Raw genomic sequence first — 24,797 nt, forward strand, 5'->3', positions numbered from 1 at the left:
GAAATGACCAGAATAGGCATGGTTGTAATCAGAGGAAGTGGGGAATCATAGTTTCTTTTTGGAGTGATGAACATGTTTTAAAAATTGTGGTGATACATAAATGGGATTGATATTTTAAGTAAAAGAAGTGAACAAATTGAATATAATAAAACTCAGCTAATTATACACTTTAAATTGTGGAAGGTAAGGCATGTGAATCGTATCAATATTTTTTTTAAATGGGGGGAGGTGTCATTTTTAAACAACCAATTTAGTATAAACAGTATAGTCAAAATACACCAGGATAAAACTATTTATGCATCTTACTGGTATTTGGGGGTCATTTCGTCAAATTTCTTAAACAATAAACTATGTACTTAGTTTTTAAAAAAATAGTATTACACTGATTTCACGTCATTTTCTGGCAAAATTAAGGACAAAAACGACCACAATCTTAAAATCTACAATTTTTCATTACATCCCCACTTAACTATGCAGCTAATTTATACTCTTCCATAGCAAAGGCAGAAACTAACTTCAAATAATGTGCTGACAACGGTGCCCTTTAAAAAGCGTTATAATGTGGGGAAAATTTTTTAAAAATCAAGAGAGGAGGGAACAAAAATGAACTCAAAACAATAAAATATTACAAGGTGTTATAATGATTTGTTCACTCTTTAGTCAAAACCGAGGAAAGAGAGAATGATAAGTTACAAATTTCTGTAACTCGGTGTTAGGATTCATAAATCCTTTTAAAAAATAATAAAGCAAGTGAAGAAAACAAGAAATCTCTCCGCGATCCGAGTGGGAGGAAATTCTGGTGCTATCCGCAAGCAGGGTCCCGAGCGGGCCCACGGCCAGCCGGGCCGCAGGCGCCCCTGCTGGGCCCTCGTGTGAACCGTGGACCCATAGCAGCCGGAGGAGATTCGCCCCGGCGCGCCTGGGGACTCTGCGCCGAGGTCAGGCCGAGAAACGCCGCCTGGTTCCCGAGGACTCCACCCTCTCCTCTCACTCTCCCTCCCCTCGGCGGTCCCCTGAGGGGAACAGGCGGGGCGCGGCACGCTGGGACAAGGGGGGGTTGCGTTCTCAGCTAGAAAAGCTCTGCCGCCCAGAGTGGCGGCCGCGGGTTATTAATAAACTCCGCTTCTGCCCAAGCGCAGCTACCGAGGCGGCCGTAGGATCAACAAGGCCTGCGGCCGAGGTTGAGCAGTGGGAGCCGGAGCCCGGGCCCAAGCGGGCCCGCGCCGCCGCGCTGAGGGCGGCGGCCGGGCGGAGAATAATGCACACTGGGTAAAAACACATTTATATACGAACCTCCGAGAAAATTTTCCAACAATTCCTTCGTCCGACCACCATGCACCAGGACAGGAAACAGCCGCCCGGCCCCCAGGCCCCGCAACCCGCATAGCGTGTCTGAGGCCCGCCCCCAGCCTCCATTGGGCAGGCATTACGTCACTCACTGGACATTCCCTGCTTTTAATTGGACCAAATTTAACCTACCAGAAGGGACTCGCCCCCTTAGGCACGCCCCAACTTGGGACGTCACCGAGGTTGGTCTTCCATCCATCGCCTGAGTGGCTCACGCAAAGTGCGGAATCAAAGTTTCTGTGTCTTACTGGTTGGCAGAACCACTCATCCCAGACCAACACCACTTCACTGACAAGTTAATTATGCGGATTCCGGGGCTCCAGCGGGAGACGCCATTTTGTAGCAAGGGAGGGAGGTTGGTCCTTGTGATTACCTGGGAGGGAGAAAGGGTGACGGGCGCCATTTTCCCCACAGGGGCGAAGAGGCGGATTGGGATTTCCCGGTGGGCTTGTTGGAATGAATTCTGGAGACCAGATGAGCTTTGCCTAGCACTTGCCGAATGCTGTACCATTAGGAGGGAAGAGGAGGGGAAGCATAGGACAGGATGGGAGACCTGCCCGCTCCCCGTGAGCTCTCAGTGCTGACTGAGGCCCTTGGTCTTGGGCAAAGGCCGTTTACCCGAGACCTGATTTGTGCCGGTGACTGGCTTCTAGGCCTGCCTGCGCTTCTCCAGTCGCCGGGGGCATCACCGTGCGGTGGGAGGGTGAGCCTTCTGCGCCGGAAACTCCCGCGGGAGACTGGAAGCATTTATTCATTTTTGTACTTTTGGCTCAAAGTTTGAAGTCAACTGAATTGGTGTCGCTACGTTTCTTTTGAATCTTATTTCCCTTTTGTGTGTTGATAACTGAAAAAGTCAAAGGGGTGCGGGAAAGTATTCAATCGGGTCCCCTAAACCTGTTAATGGATACAAATAAGTCGTTTCATGTGTGGTAGCTCTCATCCATTCCTTTTCTAAGTCATTGAAAATACTAGTAATTTCAGGAGGTATTGAGTAAATATTATTTGCTTGGGAAACCATGCCGAGTAAAAATGCAATAAAGTGTGTAGACTCAATATTCGTTAAATGAGGCAAGCCAGGTGTAGAATCGATGATGAGGACGTCGGCTTGCTTGAACAGATTTGGGTACTTAAACGGAGAGAGTAGGATAATGTTTAGTTTCTTACATTTCAGATGATTATGGAATAGACAGGGGGGATAAGTAAAAAATATGTTAAAATATAGCCAGCCCTCAAGACAGTGCTTTGGTGCATATCTGTACTCTGGGGTTGCAGCATTCCCCTTTTCCTGGTTAGGTGTACCTTTACCAAGGCAAACATGCATAATTTGTACCCAAACGCTCTTAGAAGGAAAATAGGATTTTATTTAAGCTTTAACACATTCTTTAGGAATTTAAAATATTTCTGATTACTTTTTAGGTTCTTGTATGAAAAATGTAATCGCAGCCACTGGGGAGGCTGACAGGAGAATCGCCAGCTCAAAGCCATTCTCAAAAGTGAAGCAACTCAGTGAGACCCTGTCTCTAAAATAAAATACAAAATAGGGCTTGGGATGCTCAGGGTGGAGTACCCCTGAATTCAGTCCCCAGCACCAAAAAAAAAAAAAAAAAAAAAAGAGGTTTTTTGATGCTAGAGGATTTTGCTCATTTACAAGTTAATGGAGCCCGTGGCTCACACCTATAATCCTAGTGACTGGAGAGGCTGGGGCAGGATGGTTGCAAATTTGAGGCCAGCCCAAGCAACTTCATGAGGTCCTAAGCAATTTAGTGAGACCCTGTCTCAAAAATAAGGGCTGGATTGTAGCTCAGTGATATAACACTTGCCCAGTGGCGAGACACTGAATTCTATCCTCAGCACCACATAAAAATAAATAAAGGTATTGTCCATGTACATCTAAAATAAAAAGAGCTGGGATATGACTCAGTGGTAAAGCACTCCTGAGTTCAATTCCCAGTACCAAAAAAATAAATGGATAGATTGATTCCCTTTTAACCAAAGCTCAGCTGAAGGACAAGAGGTTCTGGGGGTAGTGGTGCACACCTGTAATCCCAGCTATACCAGAGGCTGAAGTAGCAGGATTTCAAGACCAGATAGCAATCTTTTGAGACCCTCAGCAATTTAGGGCAACCTATCTCAAAACCAAAAGGGCTGAGAATGTAGCTCAGTGGTGAAGTTAATGGGTACAAATAAGTCGTTTCATGTGTAGTAGCTGTATTCCGTTCCCAGTACCAAAAAATAAAGCACTGGGGTCATAGCTCATTATGTCCTGATATAATGAGTTCTATCCCCAGAATCCATTTCAAATCAATACAGTCTCAATAAATTGCTGAGGCTAGCCTCAAACTCGAAATCCTCCTTCCTAAGCTTCCCAGAACTCTGGGATTATAGGAGTACCACCTCACCCCAAACCAGTGTTTTGTCTGTTTCCATTAGGAACTGTAGCTACAGATGTGTCACTTGCCACCCATTTAACAATGTTGCTGGGAGGATTTATGGTAATGTAGATACTGTACATAGGAAGCACAGTGCCTCTCAGATGTTTTTTAGTGCTCAATAAATGTCTTTTCCCACTTCATTGTTTACAGCAGTGGTTCTTTAAAAAAAAATTATATATATATATATATATATATATTTGGGTTTTTTAGGTGTAGTTGGACACAATATCTTTATTTTAATTATTTCTTTAATGTGGTGCTGAGGATCAAACCTAGGGCCTCGCATGTGCTAGGCGAGTGCTGTACCACTGAGCCACAATCCCAGCTCCTATAGCAGTGGTTCTTAAGTACTTTGACAACTCCTTTGAGATTCTTATGAAACCTCTGAAAAAAATATACTGAACAACTGTACTTTTCATAGGGCTCATGGATACAGGGTTGAGTCTTTGGTTTGTGCCATGTTTGGTGGCATGCACCTGTAATCTCAGTGAACTGGGAGGGTGAGATAGAAGATTTGACGCCAACCTGTCTCAGAAGAGAAAATCCTGGGTTTGTAGACTAAGATAATTTTCTTAGCTTTCACACAGAAAGAAAAATTCGTATTTACATTCCATTTATTAGGGTTTAATTAGAACATACTTTTAAGAAGCAGGGTTTCCCTAATTGCTAAAGCCAATCTCAAATTTGTGATGCTCTGCCATCTTCAGCCCTTTTTATTTTGAGACGGTCTCACTAGATTTCCAAGGCTGGTCTCGCACTTGTAGTCTTCCAAATATCTGGGATAACAGGCATGCACCACCATACTCTCTGGAATATTATAATTTTATAACTTCTAAAACTTCAAACCCCCTGAAGATCCCAAATTGGTATGCCTCTTAACAAACTAGGACCTGATATATGCTAGGCAAGTGCTCTGCCACAGATCTATAGTCCCACCCCATTATAGTTCTTTATTTTTATTTTTGTGCTGGGGATGTAACCCATGGTGCTCTACCAGTGAACAGCATCCTCAATCCTTTTGAGACAAGGTCACTAAATTGCCCAGGCTGGCCTTAAATTTGGGATCCTCCTGCTTCCCCATTCCAGATTGCTGGGATTACATGTGATTTGCTCTTCATTCCTTTTTGCTAACTCTTTGTATGAATCTAACATTTATCAACTGATGGATATTTGAATTGTTTCTACCTTTTTGTATGTGTGTGTGGTGCTGAGGATTGAACCAAGGGCCTTCTGCATGTAAGATTTTTTTCTATCTTTTTGGCTGTTAGGAATACTATACTTTGGATATTACTGAAGCACATCTCTGCATATACACCCCCCCCCCGTTCTATTTCAGAGAGACAATATCACACCCAGCCTCTATGACATTTCTGTGCAAGTATTATGGACATATTTTATTTCTCTTGGTATATGTACTTAAGAATACAATTGCAGAGTCATATGGTAAAACTATTTACAACCTTTTGAGGAACTGCCAAACACAACAGATGAGCATTTTACATGTAAGGATTCTAATTTCTCCACATCCTTGCCAATACTTGTAATTGTCCATCTTTATCCCCACCCCACCTTTTTTTTTTTTTTTTTTTTTGCAGTGTTGGGGATCTGCAAAAGTTTTTACACATTGTGGCTGGGTGTGGTGGTGCATGCCTGTAACCTCAGTGGCTTGGGAGGCTAAAGCAGGAGTTCAAAGCCAGCCTCAGCAACAATGCCCTAAGCAACTCTGTGAGACCCTGTCTCTAAATAAAATACAAAATACAGGCGGGGATGTTATTGAGTGGGTGAGTGCCCCTGAGTTCAATCCCTGGTATCAAAATAAATAGTCTTTTTGACTGCTGGGGTTGTGGCTCAGTGGTAGAGCCCTTGCCTAGTATGTGCAAGTCCCTCAGTTCTATTTTAAGTACCATGCAAAACAACAAAAAATACAACTTGAACCACAATATTGATGAAGCCCAGTTATTTTTTGTCCTTAAATATGTGCTTTGGATACAAGTTTAAGAAACCACTACCTAATAAAAAATCATTAAGATTTATGTGCATGGTTTTCCCAAAGAATTTTATTATAGTTTGAAGCCTTCATTCAGATCTTTGATACATTAGCTAAGAGACCTGTTTCATGCTTTTGCATGGAGATAACGTATCTCAAAAAGATGATTTTTTCCCACATTGAACACTCTTGGCACCCTTACTGGAAATCAACTAACCATAAATGTAAGGGTTTAATTAGTGATTCAACTTTATTCTCTTAGACCATCCTTACACCAACAGAACACTATGTGATCACTAAATCTACTTTTTCCAATATTGTTTCGTCTCTTCTGGGTCCTTTATATTCCCATACACATTTCAGGATAAGCTAGTAAGTTGCTGGGCAGGGGGTAAAAAGATAGCTGAAATTTTATATGGATAAAACTGTATCTGATGATCAATTTGTGCTGTATTGCAGCGTTCATGTTATCTTCCACTTATATAGTTATTTCAGTTTTACCCTGTTTTGTTGTATTTACTCATAAGTACTTTCATTGCTACTGTAAGTGGAATTTTAGTTTTAGCATAGTGCTGTTTAGAAAAACAAGTAACTTTTGTATATTATTAACCTTATATCTTACAATCTTAAAATCATTTTGTGCATGTTATTTCTTAGAATTTTCTATCATGTCATCTTATGAATATATTTTTACTTTTTCAACCTGGATTCCCTTTACTTCCTTTTCTTGTTTATTGCCTTGCCTAGAATTTGATTTGTAATGTTGAGTACTAGTGGTAAAAGTGAGCATCCTTGTCTTGTTCCTGAACTAGGAACAATTATTACCATTAAGCATATTAACTTTGGGTTTTTGGTAGATATCTTTATCAAGTTGAGGAAGTTTATTCTTTTTATCGTTTGGCCAGATTTTCTGTTGTTGTTGTTCTGTTTAGGGGTGCATTATATACAGTGGAGTCTCTTTTTTTAAAATATTTTTTTAGTTGCAGTTGGACATTTATTTATTTTTATGTGGTGCTGAGGATTGAATTCATTGCCTTGCACAAGTGCTCTACTGCTAAGCCACAACCCCATCCCAGTAGTGGAGTCTCTTTTGTTACACGTTTGTACAAAATTTGGCTAATCTGGCCAGTCTTTTAAAAGAAACTTTAAAAAGGTTTTGATAGAAAGTATTTAAAATGTAAGCTTCAAATATTGAGTATAGCTGACAAACTTCAGTATGTGCATGGAAGCAGAATCGAACTATATAAAGATGAACTAACCTATACTTTAAAAACCTGGTAGGGGGTGATGATAAACCCAGAAAAAAATTACCCTAAGATATTAATTCCTCTCATAGTGCTAAAATGAGGGATTTCTACTGTTAATATAGGTTCAATCCCCAGTATCACACACAGAAAAAAGAACTAATGTTCTTACAAGAACCTTTTCTAGCTTCAAGATGTGACTTATTTAGATAACAATTCCTCCTTCTCTGAAAAAGATTAAAGTATTCCAAGATACTGGACATGTAAGTGAACATGTAAACTTTTTTTTTTTTTTTGAAACCATGAAGCCCAAGTATTGTATGGTATTGCAAGGGTAGAGGCTGGAATTCAGTAGAAACACTGATGGTAAATAACCTCAGGTTATCTTTGCCAAAAATTTAAATTGTATCAGAATGAACAAATCTTATAGCAGTGTGATGTAACTTAGATGATTCATTCTATAAGTATGGAACGTCTATTATGCTTAAGTCATGTGTTCTTAAGATATAACTTTCATTAAATTCATGAAATACCACTCCCACTTGGTGGTACCAATGGAGCTTTACCATGGAGCTGCAACTTATTTTTTTTGGTACTGAGGATTGAACCCAGGGGTGCTTTACCACTGAGTTATATCCCCAGCTCTATTTTTTTTAAGATTTGGCCTCACTAAGTTGCATAGGGCCTCACCAATTTGTTGAGACTGGCCTTGAACTTGATATATTTACTCCTTGACCTTGATGGGATTATAGGTGTGTGCCACCACACCCATCACTTTATATTTTGAGATAGAATCTTGCTAAAGTGGCTGAGGTTCCTCTCAAACTTGTGATCCTACTGTCACAGTAGCTGTTATTACAGTATGTTATGGTAATTCTTAATGACTTTTTCTTCATGCTTGCTTCAGGAAGAGGGTATATTTGGCTGAATACCGGTATATAGCTATGAGGCTCTGGTTTGGCCCCTCCTATAGTCTAGTCTCTTCTAGAGCAAAATACAGCAGTCACTATCTTAATATGTCAAAAACAAATTTATACCTGGGCATGGTGGAGCATGCTTATAATCCCAGGGAGGTAGGAGTCTAAGGAAGAAGGATTTTAAGTTTGAGGCCAGCCCCAGCAATTTAGCAAGACCTGTCTCAAAAGAGGGCTGGGGACGTAGTTCCATTGCAATTGCACCTCTGGGTTCAAATGCCCAGTGCAGGGCAGGTTGGGGTGGGAGGGTGTCTATGTATAACTATTTACAAGAGTTGCATTCCCATGTAGAAACTCAAACATATTAAGACATATGATCTGTAACAAACTGTAATTTGGTATTTTTTAAGGAAATCATGAAAATTGAGGTATATATTTGATTCATTAAAAGCTATCATTTGAACATTATTTAAGTAGTTTAATTATACGGTATAATTTGGAGTTGAAGTCTAAATGGTGGGGCTGGAGTTGTGGCTCAGCAGTAGAGCGCTAGCCTCTCACGTGTAAGACCTGGGTTCGATCCTCAGCACCACTTATAAAAATAAACAAAGATATTGTGCCCATGTATAACTAAAAATAAATAAATACATAATGGAGATTATTTTGGAACCAATTAATGAGACAATAAAACTTGTTCTCAAAGACATGACAATATATTTTCTTGAAACAAAACCCCAAATGAGAATTGTCGTTCTGTTCATGGGAGTAACTAAAACCTTTATTAGATATGGTTTTCCAATAACAATGTGAAAACTGGAATTATCATTTCAAAGAGCAGTAAAGTTTGAAATTTTAAAAAGTAGGGGACAAAAAAAAAAAGGTAAAGGAAGACAAATACTATTTAATATCTCCCCTCTGTACACAATGTTGCATATATACAACTACTCCATTTTTTATTAATTTTATATAATGTGAAATCCCCTTAAGCAATTTAAGGTATACAGTTGGTGTCTAACTTGGGGGCAGGGCAGTAGAAACATACTTGATTAACAGTTTTCACTCATAGACATTAGACAATTTTTTCTTTTTTTGCCAAGATTTTAGTAGTAAATTCATAAATATAGGAAATACTTCACTCCTTCTGTGTTAATAGAAAACCAAACAGTGCCAGCAATAGTGGCTTAATTATTGATATACAAGAAAAGCACACCAATGGGTTTCCTTAATTATGCATTTTAAATATCTATGTGCATTTTATTCTTACACTTACAAATTTTTAATGTTTTAGACAATAGCATGTAAGTTTGAATCCACTGAGATGTTGCTTTCAATTTGAAATATTGTGTATACATGTATATAAAAAATAACCCAATGTATGACTCATCTGACACGTTTTAAGATCAATAAAGGCTTATTTTCAACATGCAGTTAGAAGAGAGGGGAGCAAGCCAACCTCTCGACACTGTCTTGTTGCTGGCTTGTTTTTCCAGTGGTATCAATAGTGGTTTTTGGAGCAAACCATGTGCCTTCAGCCTATAAATAAGACCAGATACCACAATCATCAAGAGGGGCAGAGGAGCTGTGCAAAGGGAAATAGGCAGATGATGTAAACTGTTAAGGATGCATTTTGCATTTTTTCTTATTATTGGATTAAAACAGGCCAATGAAGGGAAGAAATTATAAATAGGAACAAAACTGCAATCAAATCAAGACATAATAGCCGAATTAATTTCTTTTAATATTGCATATATAGATGTTTAGCCATACTCTAAGATCAACTCTTTAAGAGCAGAACTTTATATCCAATTTACATGCTTCAGATATCACCTTTCTTGTTTGTTACAGTAAGGTCTTGTATCCAAATATTCACTTGTACACTGAGAGCTTTAAGAAATAAACAGGACACAGAGGGAGTTGCCATTTTTAGCAGCAATGAAATATCACTAACCCCTTTTTACATACCGAATTCAAGTCACTATCAGAGGTGAGTGTACCACAAAGTTACCAGTTACAAAATTGCTAGTTCATTTTTAAATTAATAACTTGAAATTACCCCTGCCCCCCACCCTATTACATCCCTTTTTATAAACAGCAAACATTTTTGCTTCTATACATAGGCTAGCAGGCTTGTTTCAATATGAAAGTGCTAATTCATTTACAGATTTTTAAATCAGTTATGTAGTGCTACAATAAATGTCCAATAATCTACACAGGAACAATCTTTGATGAATGAAAATGAAGACTGAATAAGGCTATCATATTACCTTATCTTATTTACATACAAAGGATACCCAATGGTGAGGAAGAGACAGAAATCGGACAAATACTCATAGGTGTAAAAATTACATCTACCTTTGAGCTTTATACTGTAAATGAGACATTTTAAATAGTCCTGTAGCCCATGCCTATTTTTTCCTCAGAAAAAGAAAAGCTGCCTTCATGACATACCCTCTTGTTTCAGATTTCCACAGTGTCACTTGAAGCTTCAGAGTCAGGATCTTACTTTCTTCAAAAAATAAAGAAAATACCCCCACATTAACCCCCCTCCCCACAAAAATCCCTCTGGTTTCACTTCCAGTGCCAGGTTGCATGATCAGGTCCCACCTCCTGGGTTTTTTTGTCCATCTATTGATCAATTAGTTTAGAGTAGGTAACATGAACCAGTTCTGGAACCACTACTAGGAGGAACACAAGCTCTTCACTACAATCACACAGCAGGAAAGAAACTGAGAACTCAATTCATCCCTGGTGCCGGGCCTCCAAAATTGAAAGAACTTGGCACAACTGGAGCACTGAATTTGTATCCTCCATGCTTCTCAATCATTTTGGATTCTAGAAAATAAATAAGTGAAACTTTAGTAGGGCATTCAATTATCTTACTACTTTGTAGGGAAAAAAAGAACTTAAGAATTAACAAGATAGTAGTTTACCATTAGTAGCCAAGGTGTTCCAAAAGTATAAGGGGAAAGAGGGCATGCACTATGTAGAGAAGATAATCTGTCCTGTTTTATGCTGTAGATTCCTTTAGCGAATTTTAATTTCCATGGTTAAGAAAAACATTTTTAAGGTACTGAGTACTGAACCCAGGGGTGCTATATGACAGAGATATAGCTCAAGCCCTTTTATTTTGAGACAGGCTGGCACTAAATTGCTGAGGCTGGCCTTGAATTTCAAATGCTTTGTCTCCCAAGTTGCTGTAATTACAGTTGTGGGCCACCATGCCTGGCCTCAAGAAAAAAAAATCTTTAAACACTCCATTGTGAGTCATAAGGAACCATGATTGATATCAGTCATATGTATCAATAAGGAACCATCTTGAAAAGAATTCCAAAATAAAAAATACTTAAGAGCTGGGTATAGTGGCATTTGCAACATAGTAAGACAGTATCTCAAAATAAAAAAGGTTGGAAATGTAGCCCAGTATAAAGCGCCTCTGAATTCTATCCCTAATCATTTTTTTTTCAATCTGACAATCTTAAAAATAAAAAAAAATTATGCCTTATTTATAAGAGATCCCATCTTTTTAATATTTACTATTTTTTTTTAGTTATAGATAGACAAGCACTGTACCACTGAGCCACATCCCAGTCCAAGGATCTCATTTTTGACCACAACTATAAAGGGGTCTGGGTATTAAAACCTAGAGAAAACTGTTACAGAGTATATAAAATTAAAATACACATTTGCTAGGCGCAGTGCTAAACACCTATAATATTAGCAATTCAGGAAGCTGAGGCAGGAGATCACAAATTCCAGCCCAGCCTCAGCAACTGAGGCCCAGAACAACTTAGTGAGAACCTATCTCCAAATAAAAAGGGCTAGGGGATGTGGCTCTGTATTTAATCCCTGGCACACATACACAAAAAGAATAGATCTTGAAAATGCATTCCAGGGCTGGAAGTATATATATACAAATAGTGGTGTGTACATGGTAAAGTATATATATATATATAGTGGTAAAGTTTGGTTCCTAACATGGAGCATAGGGATGGAGTAGAATGAGGGAGTATATTAAAATGTTTAAAGATTAAAAAAAAAAAAAAAAAAAAACTGGGGATTTTCTATAATATATTTCAGAAAAAAAATTTTAATTCATTACCTTTTTTGTTTTTAGTACAGGGATTTAACCCGGGGTGCTTAATAACCAACCAACATTCCTAATCCTTTCTATTGAGACAGAGTCTTCCTAAAATTGCTGAGGCTGGTCTTGAAAAATGGCAACTGTCCTGACTCAACCTCCCAAATTGGTGGGATTACGGGCATGTGCCAACACACCCAGGTAATTTATTACTTTAAAAAAATATTGGGGGCTGGGGATGTGGCTCAAGCGGTAGCGCGCTCGCCTGGCATGCGTGCGGCCCGGGTTGGATCCTCAGCACCACATACCAACAAAGATGTTGTGTCTGCCGAGAACTAAAAAATAAATATTAAAAAAAAAGAGGTTTAAAAAAATATTGGATTTATAACAAAATATTTTTAATCAAAATATCAGCAAGAACTTAAGCAACTTTATTAAAGCTACTATATATTGAAAGTAATCCCAGTTACACTTAAAAATAGGTGAAATGTAGTCAAAACCAAATTATCACCTGTATTAAATCCCTCAGATTAAATTTATCACCCATAATAGATTTTTTGGGTTGACTGACTGATTGATTGACTGTGCTAGAGTATCCAGGACCTTGCTTATACTAGGCAAGTGCTCTACCACTGAGCTATACACATAGCCTACATACCATTATACAATATACCTTTTATATAATGTTAAATTCCTTCATAAATCATTGGCTGAGGTTGTAGCTCAGTGGCAGAGCACTTGCCTCGCATGTGTAATCTACTGGGTTCGATCCTAAACACCACATAAAAATAAATAAATAAAACAAAAGATATTGAGTCCATCTACAACAACAACAAAAATGTTTAAAAGAAAAAACCTTTGAAGTCATTAATTACATCAAAAAGGGATTATGGTTGACTAACATACCATGGGCTGCTCTTCTTTGATCGGCAAGAGTTGCTATGTCTTGTAACTGTTTTCTTTGTTCTTCATTAAGACCATGAGTCAAAGCTTGATACCATACAGGATTACGATTCTGAATAGCTATCAAAACAAAAACAAGTAGGAAAAAACATTAATACGCAGGACTGACAGCTTTTTCTTTCTTTTCTTTTGGTACCAGGAATTGAACTCTGGGGCATTCAACCACTGAGCCACATCCCCAGACCTATTTTGTATTTAGAGTCAGGGTCTCACTGAGTTGGTTAGCACCTTGCCGTTGCTGAAGCTGGCTTTGAACTCTTGATCCTCCTGCTCAGCTTCCAGAGTCGCTGGGATTACAGGCGTGTGCCACTGTGCTTGCTGGGCAACTGATACATTCTTTCTATTCTGTTTTGTCTATCTGAAACCCAAAAATGAAATTCTCCCCAATAACTTTATTTCTATTTACTTATTTGTTTGTTTGTTTGTGTGTTTATTTATTTTTGTGGTGGTGAGGATTAAACCCAGGGCCTTGTGCATGCAAGGCAAGCACTCTAGCAACTGTGCTATATCTCCAGCCCTCCCAAATAACTTTAAAAGTTATCATAAGTTACTTATGGAATAAAAGATATAGGGCAAACAGTTAATTCCAGTTCATCTTTGTGCTTCAAAAATATCATAATTGTTCTTATTGTATTGTACTAGGGGCGTTTCAATAATAAAATTAATTTAAGTGGTAGAGCACTTGCCTAGCAACTGTGAGGTGCTGAGGGTTCAATCCTTAACACCACATAAAAAATAAAATAAGCTGGGTGCAGTGGCACACATCTGTAATCCCAGCGGCTCTGGAGGCTGAGGCAGGAGGATCCCGAGTTCAAAGCCAGCCTCAGCAATTTAGAAAGCAACTCACTAAGCAACTCAGTGAGACCCCGTCTCTAATAAAATACAAAATAGGGCTGGGGATGAGGGCCAGTGATCAAGTGCCTCTGAGTTCAGTCCCTGGTTCCCTAAATAAATAAATAAAGTAAAATATTCAGAGTTAAATGACTTGAAAATACAGATGCAAGAAAAAGGGTGAACAATACAAAATAAACGCTTTCTTCTTCTTCCTCTGACTACTCAAAAACCTCTCTTCAATATAACTTGGTTTGTGATTTATGTCACTGCTAGAGTTCTTTCCTGGAGTATCTGAGACCCCAGATTTGGCAAGCAGTAAAAAGAAAGAAAAAAGAAAAGCATATATACATAATCCTCAAGTTAAAATGACAATATCATATATCATAGCCTAAAAAATGGTTACTCTATGAGGAACAGAACGAATTTTTTCCAAATGTCACAAAAACCAAGTGTTAAAATCTCACAATGTTCAACCAAAAAAATACACTACATAAGTGAATATAAAATGGTGGTAGGTCTGAGCAAGTATTTCCCTATTTCACACACACATCTGCAAGCAAAAGAGTCTAAAATAGGTTTTACCCCAAAAATTTTCACTGCCGAGCAAGTAAAGAATGTAAAAGTGATATCCACATGTATTGGATACAAGGTAGTTGGGGGGCAAAAACCTAATGCTAAATCACAAGATCTTCTGTTTCTCCTTTACTTCAACTGTGCAGAGGCGCTGTATTAGAAAGTATATTTTAGAGACTGTCCTGTTCATACCTAACAAAAAACAAAGCAAGCCAGAAGTTCTGGCACTTCAATAAATTCTTGTTATCATCTAATTCAGAAAACTATTTATGAACTGGCATCAAAAATACTTTCATGGGCTTCGAGTATTTAAACCTTGGTTATGAAAGAATTTATTCCATATCAAAGTTCCTATGTAGAAATGATAAGTAACAGTGGAGAACCCTGAAGGGGAAGGGCTGTCAAATTTAGTGGCAATTTAAATAATCCGCCCCCCCCCCTTACTGGGGACTGAATCCAGGGTTGCTCTACCACTGAGCAACATCCTAGGCTCTTCGTATTTTTTATCTTGAGGCAGGGTGTTGCTAAGTTGCCCAGGCTATACTCAAACTTTGATCCTCCTGCTTCAGCTTTCCAAATAGCTGGGACTACAGAACTATGGGATCAGCAATTTAGTTTCATAAAATGAGTGGTGGACTATAGGCATTACACCTTGAAATTCAAGCAAAAGATGCTATTAACCAAAAATAGCATGTTGTATTCTATAGCCACACATAACTGTGATATATCTAGAATTCCAGGAGAAATCTGTATCACTACAACCAAATTTGGGTGGTTAAATTAGCTGCTTGAAGCCTAAAATTGATTAATTAGAATTGCTAATTCTGTAATAACAGAATGAATTGATTAAGAGATGCAAAAATACATAAACACTGAATAGATATAAACTTGGAAGAACAATTGAGGAAAATTGAAAGACTGAGAATCAGAAGAAAGAGGAATTGTCACTGTACTTAACTTTTAAGAAATACACTATATTCTAGAATGTACATCTTTCAAAAATTATAAACTAAATGGAAAAATAAGAGGAAGAGGACAGAATACTCAGTAACTTGACGGCATCATCATAAATAATTTTGGATACTTTAATTAATCTCTTCATTAAGGGACAGATTGTTTAATGAAAGTTCTATATGTGATAAGCTGACTTACTTTGAAATATAGCTTTAAATATCTGATACTCATCAACAGGGTTGTCTTCATCATCAATGATTGTGGAATAGCCTTCCAGAGCAGTCTCCTCTGCATCATCTTCTTCCCAATCATCATCATCTCCATCTTCACCTGCTTGTTTAGCCAGAATCTCCAAATATTCTTGCCCATCTTCATCAATATCATCTTCATCACTCCCTAGTTCCTCTGCCAAGTCATAAATATAATACTGAAATAGTTTGTTACTCAAAGTGACAATCGCTTACCATTTTCAGCGAATTATAATTCATTAATAAAGTCAAGGAAAAGTTCCAGGAATTGGTGTTTAAACCCATGTCTAGCAACAGACAGAATAATAACTTCTCATGCATGTCCAAGAAACCCAACCATGTCTTGTTATTCTAAACACCAGAGATGATTTTTTTTTGGGGGGGGGTGTGTGCAAGGGGTAGTACAAGTACCAAGGATTGAACTTAGGGGCGCTTTACAACTGAGCCACATTTCCAGCCTGTATTTTTTTTGAAAAGGATCTCACTAAGTTGCTAAGGCTGGCTTTTAACTTTCAATTCTTCTGCCTCAGCCTCTGGGATTATAGGTGTGAGTCACCTCACCTAGTTTGAAGGAAGATTGCAGCCCATTATATGCTTTTGGCCTTCTAGTATGAAAATTCAAACTAAATACCAATAAAAAATTATATAGTTTGAGTAATACCCATAGAAACTTTGGCAGGGGGCCAGTGCTGGATATCAAACCAAGGGCCTCAAGGAAGGTGCGATACAACTCAGCCACATCTCCAACCTCACCCATAGAAACTTTTGTGAGATTAAATAAAAATAAAAAAGGGCTAGGGATGTAGCTAAGTGGTAGAGCACCCCTGGGTTCTATTCCTGGTACTGCCAAAATGGAAAACAAGACTCGCTAAGTTAATACTTGCGGAAAAAGATAAGAAACTGCAATGCCTATCTTACCTTGAATCAATTTCAGTAATTTCTTTTATTTTTTAGTTATACTTAGACCTAATACCTTTATTTATTTATTTTTATGTGGTGTTGAAGATTGAACCCAGGGCCTTGCATGTGTTAGGCAAGGGCTCTACCACGGAGCCACAACCCCACCCATCAATTGCAATAATTTCTAATATCACTTATGTATTCTTTGCTATATTTGCTATGCCAAACAAATACAGAGTAACCATCTTTTATTGATTGCATACTATAATGCCTGGAACTTCCCTCTTATAGGAAACATAGATGACAATTCTGCCTTTATAGACTTTGCTACTCTTCTGAGATAAGGAAGTCTTTCTATGAATGAACAACTATAAATGCATCCGGCTATGATCCTAAATTTTGGGAGAAGGACTAGAAAGAAGTCCAGTAGTTTTTTAACTATATATGTGTTGCTGAAATTCACCACAAATCTCTTACCAGTTTCATCATCATCTTCAGCTTCATCATCATCATCACTGTCGTTTTCATGTTCTGCATGGCAGGCATACGCTCTTTTTAATCCATTAAACAAAAGGATAAAAGCTGGCAAAATCTGTCCAGAAACCTGATTTAAAACTTGTGGTATCTGTTCCATATCAATAAGAGCACAGAGGCCAAGAACACACATCTTTCTGTCATGAAGCCTAAAAAAATAATATAAAAAAAATAATTTTCCTCTATTTTCTTAAATAAACAAGAGTTCTTCATAAAGGTCCAATTCATGTTACTTACCCCAAGAAACAGTCAACATCATTAAGCCACTGTGTAATAAAATGGTTTGTAACTGGCTCAACGTTATTAGGGAAGCGAAGATTTTCTAAGGTGTTGAGTAGGAGGTGCGGATTATAATATAAAGCTGCAATTGCAACTTGCAGGCACATTGTTCGAAGTTCACTTGTCTTAACCTCTCTCGTCAGTCTCTCTAAAGCTGCCTCCACGAATAAGGGAATGCACTGTAAAGAAAGATTACAAGGTAGTCCAAGACTGAAATGAATAGCACCCTAACTATTCTATCCATATTAACTTAACTGTTGCCTCAACTAACCCTTTAGGCTCATTTAATTACTAAAGCTGTCAGAAATCTTAAGCCAATATTTACCTAGCATAACAAAGTACGCATGAAACTTCAATACTTGTATTTTCAACATACTAAATATATGTTCATTAATATATATTGGTTAAATTTTACACCAACAGTGAAAATAAATGCTATGGTACACAACAGTGTATCACAATATGTTGTAAATGCCAAAAGGAGAAAAATATGTAAAAAATAGATTTATTCTCTGAAGTTCCAAATAAAAGCATTAGAAGTTAGCCTTGGGCTGGGGATGAAATGAAATTCAAAAGTCGACTGTCTGCCTAGCATACATGAGGCTCTGGATTCAATCTCAGCAATCTACACACAGTTACCCTTACTGACCTGGTCAATGCCACGCCCTTTGCATTGTAGAATGATGACCTCTAACAATTTTGCTGCATGACATTCTGCATCTTCTCCCGCAACTCCTGTAAGAACCTGATCAACAAAGAATATAAATTCCAAGAAGGTTTCATGAAAATGTTTACATCAGAAATTATTTCTTTTCCTTTCTGAGTAGTTCTGAATGATTACAATGTTCATTGTAGAGACTAAACTACAACACCTGAGAATTTAAACTTGTCATATAGTCTAGCCTTCTGGTGTCCTGCTCTTAGTGATCAAAGCATCTATCCAGAAATGCCATTCTGGATTAAAACAGGATATGAACCAGTACCTTCTCACACAAAGGTAGAAGCTAAAACACTTAATCTTTCTCAGGGTACTGACTCTTCTGTTAAGAATTACACAAATGCTGCTATTTGTAGACAAAACATTTGTCTCAAAAAATGAAAAATGATGAGTTGGGGTGCTGTAGGATGAAGGAGGAAGAAATATCCTATTGATGGCAACCACTGGCTTATAAACGGCAGATAAGAACTAAAGAATATGGACATGACATGGTACTTAATATTAGAAAACTGTAAATGTACAGATAAGTGTTCTGGAATAACAAACTAGATTGTAAGAGTATTATCTCTTTTACCATAATATTAATATAGACAAGATAACTGGCAATAAATGAATAACACAACTAAAGAATTACTGTATGAACAAGAGGTCAAAAGGGAAAAATATTAAGTGAAAGACAAGCATATCTAAAACCTTCTTGACAAAAATACTTTTCCCCTTCGTAAATCAGATTATCACTAAGGTTGATGCCCAAGCTGGCCTTGAATTCATGGGCTCAAGCAATCTTCCTTCCTCAATCTCATCAGTAGCTTGAATTACATCCATACGTGGCAGCAAAATCATTTTTTATTGTGGGGCTACTTCTTAACAAAAACTGTTAGAAATTCAAATAGTATGAATTATATCACCAGCCCCCCAAACACATGTCTCCCCAATCAAACTGTAAGTAAAAATTTATCCCCCTACCCATGTTGTAAGAATAGTATTTTTATTTTCTAACCTCTAGAAACCTACAATCTCCAAGTATTTCTTTCCTTTATACATCTCTATCCGACTCTAACTAAAAAAAAAAAATTAAACAATTAACATCTGTCTACTATTCCTAATTCTTTCAAAAAATCTCAAGCTATTGATTCTTTCCTTCTTTAGTTTCCACAGAACTAAGTTAAAGTAAACCCCAGACACTCTAAAAATCAAAACATTTGTAACTCTAAGTAAGTAAATGTCAGAAACCATACAGAAGACATGTGCATGCTAAAGTCATTACTAGGTAATCTAGAAAACAAAGTTTTTTTGAACTTTTTTCAGGGAGTCGGGTGTACTGGGGATTTAACTCAGGGATGCTTTACTCGTGAGCTGCACACCTCCAGGCCTTGTTCTTTTTTATTTAAAGACAGTGTCTCACTACTTGGTTTAGAGCCTTTCTTGCCGGGTTTCTCTTCTCAAGACTAAAAGGCTCAGGGTACTCCAGTAAAACTGGGCTGACTGGGCTGTGCAAAATAACCACACAAGAGACACAAATATCTTTTTGTTTGGGTTTGCTGTGATGGCTCCTCTGACCTTAAGGGTCCGCAGAAAGAGAGAGAGGGAGAGCACGAGCTGACCCTTTTTATTGAGGAAAGTTATTTAAATGAGGCAAGGGGTCAGGTTTCAGAGGGCTGAGTCTACCTTCATGATGTTCACTGTCAGTAGGTTGACTGACACCTGGGTAGGCCACATCCAAGGGCACAGTAAGACAAGGTGACCCACATAAGGCACTTCCAAGAAGGGTGGGGAAAGCTCTGCCACATTTCTGTGACTGAATGCCTCAGTACCCAGTCACGTGTAAGGTTGGTCTCCCACACTTACTAGCTGAATCTAGCCTTAAATTTATAATCCTCTGATTTCAGCCTCCCAAGCTGCTGTGATTATAGATGTGCATCACCACGCCTGAGTGTTCATAGCCTTTAAACCCTTTGATTTTATCAGACCCACGTGCTCACCATGTTTTTCATAATGTGATATCAAATGTATCCTCATAATTGTATAGGAGCAAACTTGTAAGATCTAATATTAACTTAAAATGACCTACCTTTTTGCACATACTGTATATCATCTCAAGATACTTGGTATCAGATAGAAGTGTGTCTGTATCAACTGTTACATAATTATGCAGAAGAGGCATCATGTCTGTATTAATAAAAAGCATAGTTATACATGTTTACTAATACAAATGCTTTATCTTCTGAAAATTTTCCTTAGAAAAGGGCAAATCTGTGAAATCAGATGATCTATTTTTTTTTTAAACTTCTAGTATGGGGGATTTAACTTAAAGGAGTTTTTACCACTAAGCTACATCCCAAGCCCTCTGTATTTTGAGTCAAGGTCTCCCAACTTGGTCCAGGGTGATCTAAAATTTGACAAGGCTGGCCTCAAACTTACTATCTTCCTTACTCAGCTTTCTGAGACACTGGAATACAAGTAAACATCACGACGCCCATTTTCTGTCATTCAATTTTAGTAAAAATGTATTCAATTTTAATGCAGAAAGGAACCTATTTCTTAATTGTATTCCTTCATATATAATAGTAAAACAAACACACAAATAATCATACATAAAATAGCTATGGAGGCACTAAAAGAGCAAACCTAAAATAACTAAGTCAAAATATAAAACAGAAATCAATACTATGTGTTGTCCTTGAGCATTAACTACTAATGATAACTTACCCAACCAATGAAGAAGTTGGAGCATTTAAAAGTATATAACCAAATGATACGCTATAAATGAATCAATCAACCTGGGGGAAAGGTGAAACTTTCAGTATTTTCATGCTAATTAGACTTACCTGTAAAGTAATCAAAGCCATCTTGCTGAAAGACCTCAAATACAAGGGGCAGTAGCTGCCACATCTGTGGAGATACTTGTTGACATGTCAAACTATGAGCCAAAGAGAAGATCTCTTCATAGAATTCTAAAAGAGAATACTAAGTCATTAGGAAAATGTTTACCAATGCGAATGGCACTAAATTCTTAGTACAATATGTGTAATGATACCTAAGACATGCTGCTGTAAAACAGTACCAATGACCTGTAAGCAGATCCCTTCAAGTTGCTGGGTTATCTAAAAAAGAAGGGGGACAAAAAAATCATATGGAATTATAGCACATTTAATAAATTGTTAAGATAATATACAATAACCCACTACATTTCTATATGAAAGCACGTTGTTAAATCATGTTGTTATGAATTGACATGCATATTATGAAACTATAAACCAATCTGAGATTGAAATTTGATGAAATATCATTAAAAAATGATAAAACACAAATGAAAAACACAAATAGTGAAAAAACACAAATAACTTGATTCATCTACTAAAAACTGAAAGGTTATAATTTGCATACTGGGATATGCAATATAACTACTCTGAAGAGAACCTATAGGTTTTGATTTTTTTTGGTCCTAGGGATTGAACCCAGGTGTTCTTAATCACTGAGTCACATCACCAGACCTTTTTATTTTGAGACAGGGTCTCACTAAGTTGCATAGGGTCTCACTAATTTGCCAAAGCTGGCTTTGAATTTGCAACCCTCCTGTCTCAGCCCCAAGTTCCTGAGTGCTGGAATTACAGGCAAGTGTCATTGCTCCTGGCACCTAGAGGTACTTTTTTGTGTGTTAAGCACTGACTCCTTCAGTCCAGAGGTAACCAAATAGTCACACGAGAAATAATCTGAAGGAAATCATTGTTGCTACCAATCTCAATAATTTTGAAGTCACTGCTGTTTTTCAAATTATATCAGTGAACCAAGGAGATGAACTCGGGCTCCCCGTCACAATCACAATTAATAGAAAATAACTGACTCATCATTAATTTTCAGTATGGCCTTCAAAAGAACCACAAATCTTTGACAGCCATCAGAATGTTAAAAGAACATTCTGGAGATTAAATATTTTCCTACTAATCAGGTATACAAGGAGATAAACTGAGCATGGTGGTACATGCCTGCATTCACAGACTCAAAGAGTTGAGGGAGAAGGATCCCAAGTTCTAGACCAGCCTCACCAATTTAGCAAGACCACACCTCAAAATTATAATAAGAGCAGGGTGCGATGCAACGTGCCTGTGATCCCAGGAGCTCGGGAGAATGAGATAGAAGGATCATAAGTTGAAAGCTAGCCTTAGTAAAGTGAGTTGCTAAGCAACTAAGAAACGGCCTGTCTCTAAATAAAATACAAAATAGGGATGGGGATGTGGCTCAGTGGTCCAGTGCCCCTGAATTCAATCCCAGTACTTGAACCCCCCAAAAAGAAGCAAAATAGCCATTTCAAATACATATTATGCAATACATCTTCAATTCCTCAAAATAATCTACTTGTTAAAGCAGCTATAAGATTTCTGATGTCTTCTGCCTATATTCTATTTTAATAGGGAATACAACAATGGTTTATTGGAAATCTCAAGCTTCAAAAGGCAGAGATCTAAAAACACACAGCTATGGATAAGATAACCTATAGAAACATCTACACCAAAATTTATTCCTCCAAATTCACGACAGTAATTGATTTTAGAGGAAGGACAGAAGGAGGGAAAGGAGATTAGGAAGCAATCCCCTGAGGGATTCAACTACATCTAACTGAAATTGCTGGGGCTGTATGTAAGCACACTAGCAGACAAAATGCCTTACATATACAAGGTCGTGCATTCAACACTCCTCACCACAAAAAAATAAAATAAAATAAAAAACAAAAAAACCCCACCCCAAATCATCTGAAATTGTTTTTCCTGAAAGTAAAATCTAAACATAATATACAAATGATTAAATGCAATAATATTTGGTAGTGATTAGGTAGTATCAGCTAGTTTTCTCTATGGTTTATCTTTTTCTGGATGTTTGAAATAATTCAATTTTTAAAAATCCATGATTATAGTTCCCTTAATTTTCTAAAAGACAACCGAAAAAAAAAAAAGATAGGTAAGAAGGGCTGGGATCATGGCTCAGTGGCAGAGTGTTTGCCTCGCATGTATGAGGTACTGGGCTCAATCCTCAGCACCACATAAAAATAAAATAAAGGTATTGTGTCTATCTACAACTATAAAAAAATAAAAATATATTTTAAAAAGATAAGTAGAAAGACTGTGGTGATGCTTGCAAAACAATTTGAAGCACTCAATATCAGTAAACTGTACACTTACAAATGGCTAAGATGGCAAATTTTATGTTATACATATTTTACCAAAACATTTTTTTTTTTACTAAAAATGCAAAGTCAAAGTAGATGGGATGATTATAGAGTCATCTCAGGTCATGCCCTCCAAAAATTATAGCACATTCAGTATAAAATGACAGTGCATAAAACCTATTCCAGAATGAATCATTTCTTACCTCTTTATGATCTTCAACTACACTAAGAAGTGTATCGATGGTATTGAGAATTCCCATGGCGGTAACTGCCTTGTCATCACTTCCTTCTTCATCTGGACCAGTCTGGATTACTTGGTTAAACGTCATTGCCTAGACCCAAAAGAATGCAACTTAGGTTTGTCAATTAAACACTATACGGTAGTCTTAACACTATTTTAGTTTGCAGGTGTTTTTTCCCCCTCCAATCCCACCCTGCCCTGCCCGCAACACTTTTATTTTTAAAATGTTCTCACTGGAAATGCAGAAGAAATCAATGCCTCCAAATTAATGAATAATTAACAGTGTAGGCTCTATAATCAAATGGTCTTGCTCCATCACTCATAGGGTGACCTGAAACAAGCTTACTTGAACTCCCTTCCTAGACTTTTCTTGACATGACAATTTGGGAAGTTCACAGAAATACTGTGAAGATTAAAAGAAACAAGTGGCCAGGTGCAGTGATATACAATTGTAATCCAAATGACCCAGGAGGTTGAGGTAGGAGGATTTCAAGTTTTAAGGCTAGCCTGGCCAATTTAACAGGATCGTGTCTCAAAAATGACATAAAACCTGGGCACACAGTATTGCATGCTTATACTCCCAGTAACGTAAGAGACTGATGTAGGAGGACCAAAAGTTTAAGAACAGCCTCAGCAACTTATCAAGATCCTGTTTCAAAATAAAAAATAAAAAGGGATGGGGATATGGATCAATGGTAAAACGTCCCCAGGTTCAATGCCCAGAACTGAAAAATGAAACAAAGCAAAGTAAAAGAAAAGGGTTGAGCGTGCAGCTAGAGGTAGAGCACCCTAGCTAGGTTCGAGCTCCAGTTACTCACACTTTCTCAAAAAGGAGACAAGTTATAGAATGTACTCAATATTATGAATATTTTCATTAATATGAATGGCTTAATCTGTGCTCAAAGGTGAAAGCCTGGTAGTCCTAGCTACTCAGAAGGCTGAGGCAGGAGGATCAAGGCCAATCTGTTCAACTTAGCAAGGTTCTGCCTCAAAAGAAAAAAAATTACAAATTAATTAATTAATTAATTTAAAATGACTGGATATTCAGTGGTTGAACATCCGAGTTCAATCCCCAAGATCATAAAAAAATTAAAAAACAAAGAGTACGGTGAAGGCCTACGTATAAATCCAAGCCCTACCATATCCAATGTGGGCAAGTTATTTAAACTTTTACCTGTTATATTTTGTATCTGTAAAATAGTATAATCTTTACCCAGGTCTGTATGAAAATTAAATGAGTTAAAATAGCTGTCAAGGGGCTTAAAACCCTACATCCTACCTATTAAGCTCCATAAAATATTTGTTTCAAATCTAAGTCAAGGTACTTGTAACACATTAACTGGAACCTACTGCGAGCTAAATTTAAATGCTTACAAAAAATGGTAAT

The 24,797-nt window shown here is 37.6% G+C and overlaps 2 protein-coding genes and 1 long non-coding RNA gene across 14 annotated transcripts in view; 1 reads left to right on the forward strand and 2 right to left on the reverse strand.

Annotated features, from left to right (window-relative positions):
- Positions 1-1,431, reverse strand: part of Znf143 (zinc finger protein 143) — a 62,511-nt gene extending 61,080 nt beyond the window's left edge. For 7 of the 11 annotated variants that reach the window (XM_021727373.3, XM_040284762.2, XM_040284766.2 and 4 more), the window contains exon 1: positions 1,294-1,431. In XM_021727373.3, the coding sequence (XP_021583048.2) occupies positions 1,294-1,416 (123 nt within the window). In that variant the 5' untranslated portion in view covers positions 1,417-1,431. Of the gene's footprint in view, positions 1-1,143; positions 1,233-1,293 lie in introns of those variants that run through there. The other 4 variants (XM_040284763.2, XM_078046501.1, XM_078046503.1 and 1 more) reach the window with 4 other exon arrangements.
- A 112-nt stretch (positions 1,432-1,543) lies between these two features.
- LOC144377100 (uncharacterized) lies at positions 1,544-15,842 on the forward strand. Of its 2 annotated transcripts, XR_013437770.1 has the most exons (3): positions 1,567-2,050; positions 12,104-12,203; positions 13,105-15,842. It is a non-coding gene; the product is annotated as an uncharacterized LOC144377100 (long non-coding RNA). The 2 variants fall into 2 exon arrangements; XR_013437769.1 differs by having other exon boundaries at positions 1,544-2,050; positions 12,104-15,842.
- Ipo7 (importin 7) overlaps positions 9,639-24,797 on the reverse strand; it is a 55,778-nt gene continuing 40,619 nt past the window's right edge. Inside the window, exons 16-25 of the mRNA XM_005326816.4 lie at positions 23,373-23,501; positions 21,043-21,109; positions 20,834-20,959; positions 20,077-20,174; positions 17,937-18,032; positions 17,246-17,466; positions 16,952-17,157; positions 15,525-15,731; positions 12,909-13,025; positions 9,639-10,756 (exon numbers count right to left, since the gene is read on the reverse strand). Coding sequence (XP_005326873.1) covers positions 10,659-10,756; positions 12,909-13,025; positions 15,525-15,731; positions 16,952-17,157; positions 17,246-17,466; positions 17,937-18,032; positions 20,077-20,174; positions 20,834-20,959; positions 21,043-21,109; positions 23,373-23,501 — 1,365 coding nt within the window. The 3' untranslated portion in view covers positions 9,639-10,658. The remainder of the gene's footprint in view (positions 10,757-12,908; positions 13,026-15,524; positions 15,732-16,951; positions 17,158-17,245; positions 17,467-17,936; positions 18,033-20,076; positions 20,175-20,833; positions 20,960-21,042; positions 21,110-23,372; positions 23,502-24,797) is intronic.

The sequence above is a fragment of the Ictidomys tridecemlineatus genome, chromosome 4 (assembly GCF_052094955.1).
Source record: "Ictidomys tridecemlineatus isolate mIctTri1 chromosome 4, mIctTri1.hap1, whole genome shotgun sequence".
Lineage (NCBI taxonomy): Eukaryota > Metazoa > Chordata > Mammalia > Rodentia > Sciuridae > Ictidomys > Ictidomys tridecemlineatus.